This window comes from Salvelinus sp. IW2-2015, unplaced genomic scaffold, assembly GCF_002910315.2.
Source record: "Salvelinus sp. IW2-2015 unplaced genomic scaffold, ASM291031v2 Un_scaffold5895, whole genome shotgun sequence".
In the NCBI taxonomy this organism is placed as follows: domain Eukaryota; kingdom Metazoa; phylum Chordata; class Actinopteri; order Salmoniformes; family Salmonidae; genus Salvelinus; species Salvelinus sp. IW2-2015.
This window is the reverse complement of record NW_019947160.1, coordinates 1-7,691: the sequence shown is the minus strand read 5'-3', so window position 1 is coordinate 7,691 and position 7,691 is coordinate 1. Positions and strand designations below refer to the sequence as shown.

Sequence of the window (7,691 nt, the reverse complement as noted above, 5' to 3'; positions counted from 1 at the left end):
AAAAGTGAAACCAACAATCGTGCTAAACTAGAAAAGAAACTCGCAGGATCAAGGATTAACACATTACACTATACCTTTAGCTTTAACCCTTTACGGTTACACTATAACCTTAGCTACCCTTTACGGTTAACACTTATACCTTAGCTAACCTTTAAACGGTCTGTAGACGAACACATTACAGCTATACCTTAGCTAACCCTTTACGGTTCACTATACCTTAGCTAACCCTTTACGGTCTGTTAGAACTAACACATTACACTATAACCTTACTAACCCTTACGGTCTGTAGACTTAACACATTACACTATACTTAGCTAACCCTTTACGGTCTGTAGACTTTAACACATTACACTATACCTTAGCTAACCCTTTACGGTCTGTTATAGACTGTAACACATTACACTATACCTTAGCTACCCTTACGGTCTGTAGGACTGTACACATTACCACTATACCTTTAGCTAACCTTTACGGTCTGTAGACTGTAACACATTACACTATACCTTAGCTAACCCTTTACGGTCTTAGACTGTAACACATTACACTATACCTTAGCTAACCCTTTACGGTCTGTAGACTGTAACACATTACACTATACCTTAGTAACCCTTTACGGTCTGTAGACTTTAACACATTACACTATACCTTAGTAACCCTTTACGGTCTGTAGACTTAACACATTACACTATACCTTAGCTAACCCTTACGGTCTGTAGACTGTAACACATTACACTATACCTTAGCTAACCCTTTACGGTCTGTTAGACTGTAACACATTACACTATACCTTAGCTAACCCTTTACGGTCTGTAGACTTTAACACATTACACATTGTCCACTATTCATCTATCATCCTCAGTAATTTTCCATCCGTTGTTAGACCCAGGTGGCTTGTCAATGTTGATAGACAACAATAATTGTTTCACCTCTTCCACTCTCACTTTACGGAATTCAAAATTACAATGCTTGTCTTTGATCATTTTGTCAGTTATAATTGAATGGGTAGGTTCGGCACTTGTTGCTGGCATGTCATGCCTAAATTTGCTAATCTTGCCAATKARAAAATCTTTAAAATAGTTGGCAATATCAGTGAATTCTGTGATGAATGAGCCATCTGATTCAATGAATGATGGTGTTGAGTTTGCCTTTTTGCCCAAAATTKYATTTAAAACGTTTTACTATCATTCTTTATATCATTTATCTTTGTTTCGTTTTCTTTTGGTTCTGTTTTGTCACATGATTTCTCAATTTGCARTAGGTTTGGTAATCGGTTAGACAGCCAGACTTATTTGCCATTCCTCTCATCCCTCTCAAACGTAACATTTTGTTACGAGGTGTATGAGGTATGAGGTGACTACCTCAAGCTCTAAACCTTCAGAGGTAGTAATCACACCTGTGGGGAGAGGGGCATTCTTCCTACCAAACCACATGACCTTTGTTTTTCTAGGTGTTCAGAACAAGGTTAAGGGTAGAGAAAGCTTGTTGGACACTAAGAAAGCTTTGTTGTAGAGCGTTTAACACAAAATCTAGGGTGGAGCCAGCTGAGTATATGACTGTATCATCTGCATATAAATGGATGAGAGAGCTTCCTACTGCCTGAGCTATGTTGTTGATGTAAATTGAGAAGAGTGTGGGGTCTAGGATTGAGCCTTGGGATTGAGCCAAAGACCCCTCAGAGACACCAATACTCCTTAGCCGGCCCACAAGAATGGAATGGTCTACCGTATAAAAAGCTTTGGCCAAATCAATAAAAATAGCAACACAACATCAATTAGAATCAAGGGCAATAGTGACATCATTGAGGACCTTCAAGGTTGCAGTGACACATCCATAACCTGAGCAGAAACCAGATTGCATACCCCAGAGAGAATACTGTAGGCATCAAGAAAGCCAGTCAGTTGATTATTGACACGTTTTCCCAACACTTTTGATAAACAGGGCAAAATAGAAATAGGCCTATAACAGTTAGGATCCGTTTGATCTCCCCCTCTAAATAAAGGACAAACCGTGGCTGCTTTCCAAGCAATGGGAACCTTCCCAGAGAGGAGAGACTGGTTAAAAATGGTCAGAGATAGGCTTGGCGATGATAGGGGCAGCAACCTNGTGGCTGCTTTCCAAGCAATGGGAACCTTCCCAGAGAGGAGAGACTGGTTAAAAATGGTCAGAGATAGGCTTGGCGATGATAGGGGCAGCAACCTCATAGTTACTAGTTAGTTAGTTATTAGTTATTAGTTACTGGAGTAAGTATTTTCATAAATCTATCAAGTGTAGAGTCTTGTTGCTCCTCATTACAMACCACAGACCAGCAAATATTTTTTACACGATCAACATCGGAATCATTACAAAACCTATTGTAGGACYTCTTATACACAATATTAGGTCCAGCCTTGGGAACTTTGGTTTTCCTAGATATGGCTTCTATATTATGATCAATACATCTGATGGATYTGGATACTGCTTTACAGCAGATTTCTACAGCATTAGTAAAGATGTGATCAATACATGTTGATGATTTAATTCCTGTGCTGTTTGTAACTACCCTGGTAGGTTGACTGATAACCTGAACCAGGTTGCAGGCACTGGTTACAGTTTGAAGCTTTTTCTTGAGTGGGGAGCTTGATGAGAGCCAGAAAATATTGAACTCACCCAGAAAATATACTTCTCTGTTGATATCACATGCATTATCAAGCATGTCACACATGTTGTCCAGATACTGACTGTTAGAACTTGGTGGTCTATAGCAGCTTCCCACCAGAATGGGCTTTAGGTGAGGCAGATGAACCTGTAGCCATATTACTTCAACAGTATTTAGGATCTGCAATWRTAACAGTAAGCAACTGAATRTAGCCATTATTATGAGTACATTTTGCATGGATTGCTAAGGCATAAGAATATGAAAGTGTGTATTCTTATTTAAAATTTACACTGATCAAAAATATAAACGCAACAATTTGAAAGATTTTACTGAGTTACAGTTCATAGAAAGAAATCAGTAAATTTAAATTAATTAATCTATGAATTTCACATGACTGGGAATACAGATCTGTTGTATCATAGATACTCTGTTGGTCATAGATACCTTAAAAAAAACGTAGGGTCGTGGATCAGAAAACCAGTCAGTATCTGGTGTGACCATTTGCTTCATGCAGAGCGACTCATCTCCTTTGCATAGAGTTGATCAGGCTGTTGATTGTGGCCTGTGGAATGTTGTCCCACTCCTCTTCAMTGGCTGTGYGAAGTTKCKGGATATTGGCGGGAACTGAAACACGCTGTCGTACATGTCAATCCGGAGCATCCCAAACATGCTCAGTATGAGACATGTCTGGTGAGTAYGCAGGCSATGGAAGAACTGGGATATTTTCAGCTTCCAGGAATTGTGTACAGATCCTTGTGACATGGGGCCGTGTATTATCATGCTGAAACATGAGGTGTTGGCGGTGAATGAACGGCACGACTAAGGGCCTCAGGATCTTGTCACGGTATCTCTGTGCATTCAAACTGACATTGATAATATGCAATTGTGTTCGACGTCTGAAAGCTTATGCCTGCCCACACCATAACCCTACCACTACCATGGGGCACTCTGTCCACAACTATGACATCAGCAAACCACTCGCCCACATGCTGCTATCTTCCCGGTACAGTTGAAACCGGGATTAATCCTTGAAGAGCACATTTCTCCAGCATGCCAGTGGCCATCGAATGTGAACTTTTGCCCACTGAAGTCAGTTACGATGACGAACTGCAGACAKGTCAAGAACCTGATGAGGATGACGAATACACAGATGAGCTTCCCTGAGACGGTTTCTTACAGTTTGTACAGAAATTGTTTGGTTGTGCAAACTCATAGTTTTCATCACCTGTCTGGGTGACTGGTCTCAGACGATCTCACAGGTGAAGAAGCTGGACGTGGAGGTCCTGGGCTGGTGTGGTTACACGTGGTCTGTGGTTGTGAGACCGGTTTGAAATACTGCCAAATTCTCTAAAACAACGTTGGAGGCAGCTTATGGTAGAGAAATTAACATTCAATTCTCTGGTAACAGCTCTGGTGGACATTCCTGCAGTCAGCATGCCAATTGCACACTCACTCAAAACTTGAGACATCTGTGGCATTGTGTTGTGTGACAAAACTGCACATTTTAGAGTGGCCTTTTATTGTCCCCAGCACAAAGTGCACCTGTGTAATGATAATGCTGTTTAATCAGCTTATTGATTTGCCACATTTGTCAGGTGGATGGATTATTTTAGCAAAGGAGAAATGCTCACTAACAAGGATGTAAACAAATTTGTGCACAAAATTTGACAGAAATAAGCTTTTTGTGTGGGTTATTTATTTTTTCTGCACATGAGACCAATGATTTACGTGTTGTGTTATTATTTTTGTTCAGTCTACCACAGTATAAGTCACAATACACACAAAATCTAGCGGTCCGACAGGGAAATGGTTCCAATTTTTTTTYCCACCATTCATTGTTTCAGTGTTTCTAAAATCCCCTATGGGAAAAATGAATGGTGGGAAACATTTCACTGTTTGACCGCAAGGTTTTATGGGTACTATGACACCTCCACTGTGTTGCTCTATTGTTATATTTAATTTATGTATTTCCGTACCTGTCTATTAAAGTTATGTATTATATAATTTTACGTAGTTCTGTCCTTCAGCTGTAATTGCCTATTAATGTATTATGTCATGTTTTATGTATAAGATGTTCCCTTGGCAACAGGATATATCAAGGGGCCTGCTCAGAGAAAGCATTTGTAAGCAAAACCTCCGTAGAGTAAGAAGGTATCGCTCCATATGATATGGTAGTCTGGTCATCTTACTTGATGTTAGTCATTAGAGCAACGTTTTATGGAAGGGTATGCACGTGTATTCTTATTTTTTATGTGACTGGTGGATGCTGCTGGGGTGTGAGTGTCGTTCGGGGAATTAAACATGGACACGCAAATCAAGAACTCCGTAAAGAGAACAGGAGGAAAAATCCATATCAAGGGGGGACTTTACTCATTTGATTAATGTCCAAAGTCCGCGCACCATACTTTAGCTAACCCTTATGGGCTGTAGATTGTAACTCGTTACACTAATACCGCAGTTAAATGAACCCTTTATGACTGTAAAACGGTAGCACGGCGGATGTTTGGTTTGGTTCGTTTCTATGCACTAGATAATGATGACTCGGGTTACATTTATTGAAAGGAGTGGATTGATGGATCTCTAAAACAAAAAAAAACACTTATGTAACTAAAGTGAAGAATTAAATGTTAAACTTCAGCTAAAGAAAACACGAACGTGGCTGTCCTATCTTCTTCTTGCGAGGGCGTCCAAGAGCGTCCTGATTGGTTGGAATAGGCAAGCCTTTGACAGTCCTGAAGGCCAATCAGATTGATATGGGACGGGACTTTTTTTTTACAATTCTGATAGGCTGTTGTGAACCAATTGCAGATATGCCAGCGGTCTAGTGAAATAACCCCATTGGACGAGAGACTCGAATGATCGGTATGGAATTGTTTAGGGAACTTTTGGGTGGGTGAATGACCGAGTGAGCTATAGTTAGTTATGTAACGAAATATACCGTTAAATATACCGGTGATTTGATTGGATAGATGATGAGACGGGTGATCAGAAACAAGTAAATGTAGCTGCATGAATAGGACAAGGAGAGAGGAAGAGAGAGAGAGGATTGCACATCTGGAAATGTTGGTRAGTGCAGCTATTCTATTMATTCTGTATACACATCATCATTGTATAATTKCGTTATATTGTTGAWAACARTATAGCCTACTTTAATGTAATGTCATGTAGCCTGGGGATTTCTGTAAAGGTTGACACGCCAATGTACTATTCGATTGTTATAATGTCTGGCATTATACAGACATTAAAATGAAACAGTCATAAAGGTTTGCACTGTGTGTCATATAAAACTCGGGAAACATATGCGGAACGGAAGAGGAGTCCATGCCCACACAATGGCGCATCTCCGTATTCTTTATTATTTATTGATGAGAACATTTCAATGCTCTTTGTCTGTATTCTAATATAGTGTTTGTTGAAAATAACATCGTGGTGAATTGCATCGATGCCACTATTAACAATAGGAACTCATACACGAATCTACAAGGTATCGTAGATATGTTGAGCAGCATATTTATGGTGTTTCGATGTTTGTTAGAAATAGGAATTCCATCAGAATTACAGGAACTTAGAACTGGCTAGACCTTCTGCGCCTCTACAGGTATTCGTCATTCGAATATTTTCAGCAATGAATTGAACAACAGATTTGTTGTACAACGCTGTCGGAGACATCATCCCTTCCTCGGCAGAAGGTCGCAGGTCATAGCGTTTTTTTTTTCGTCGTGAATGATTGATTCTGAAGGCAAGCTCTGCGAGCGTGGTCACTAGCTATGCACAGCCACAGTCATACAAATCAGATTTTAACACCTCACCCTATCAAATTAAGAACAAAAAGGCTAATTTTGTTTTCATATTTAATTTTTTACCAAGTATAGCCAATTTGCATTAGCTTTGGCAGCCTGGGCCCATCTAGGCAGAAATCTCCCAGTTGTTGCCTCCAAGGACAAGAACTCATCCATACATCGAACGCTGCAAGCAAGAATCACAGCCATCCCCCACATTCACACAGCGCTAGGTGTGACTGGCTCCGCACAGCATCATCTGATTCTGATTCCATCCCTGACTCCTCTCTGTACACTTGCATTTGAACTGGTCCTCAGTGTGCTTCAGTTGGACGCGACTGGAACAAGCGTCAGCCGACACGAGCACGGTGTGCGTGGACAGACGCCACACCGAGGATGGGGGCGGGGGAGGTCAGCAACGGAGTCAAGGCGAGCCGGCGCCAAGGGGTGGACGGGGGTGGAGGGGAAGGAGGCGAGTGGCAGTGCGTCGTACACCTGGGAAGAGGTCCAGAGGCCACTGCCCACAAGAGGGCGACAGGTTGGTTTGGGTCATCACAGGAGGTCTTAAAAAAATAATATTACCCGTGGGGAGTTTACGAGACACCCGGCGGGGCATCCGGGTTCACATCACTTTGCCGGAGAAGATGCCACGGTCAGCTCGCCTCACCCACTATGGAAGTTGTTGCGCTCCAAATGTTCTCAGCTATTCAGGAAACTGTTTGTAAGAATATTATGTGGTAGATGACATATTACAAGCTAAGTTGTGTTAGTGGAGTCGTACATTATGACTGTTTGGAATATTCACTAGTTGTAGTGGATCGTTACATTATGACTGTATGACATATTACATAGTTGTTAGTGGATGTACATATGACTGTATGACATTTAACACTAGTTGTTAGTGGATCGTATCATTATGACTGTATACATGAGTACACTAGTTGTTAGTGAGTCGTGACATTGCTGGATCCTAATTTCATGGATAAAATGGATTACTAACCTCAGCAGTTAATTAATTTGTATTTATGTTTTTTACTTTTTAAAATTTTGTTTTATTAACTGAGAGCCATAAGAAGGACATTTGTATGTATTTATACATTAGCACATAGATTAATTCTGTATCTCTTGATTTCTAGGAAGCATTTGTCGCATTCCATCTCGATGCGTAATTTTGTCAGGAAGTTTCTGAGAAGCCGTTGCTGATTGGAGCTGGCAACGACCGAGCCGCGACCAGGACCATGGGAAAATGTGAGGAGGCCATCTTTCTCTCTCGTCGT

General features: G+C 40.9%; 1 protein-coding gene and 1 long non-coding RNA gene across 2 annotated transcripts in view; both read left to right on the top strand.

Annotated features, from left to right (window-relative positions):
- The window catches only part of LOC112078581 (fatty acid desaturase 2), a 24,290-nt gene extending 16,686 nt beyond the window's left edge, over nt 1–7,604 (top strand). The window contains exon 2 of the mRNA XM_024144773.2: nt 7,551–7,604. Coding sequence (XP_024000541.1) covers nt 7,551–7,583 — 33 coding nt within the window. The 3' untranslated portion in view covers nt 7,584–7,604. The remainder of the gene's footprint in view (nt 1–7,550) is intronic.
- Nucleotides 4,788–7,066, top strand: LOC139026806 (uncharacterized). The gene is made up of 3 exons (XR_011478742.1): nt 4,788–5,701; nt 6,234–6,331; nt 6,733–7,066. It is a non-coding gene; the product is annotated as an uncharacterized lncRNA (long non-coding RNA).
- Nucleotides 7,605–7,691: the final 87 nt, after the last annotated feature.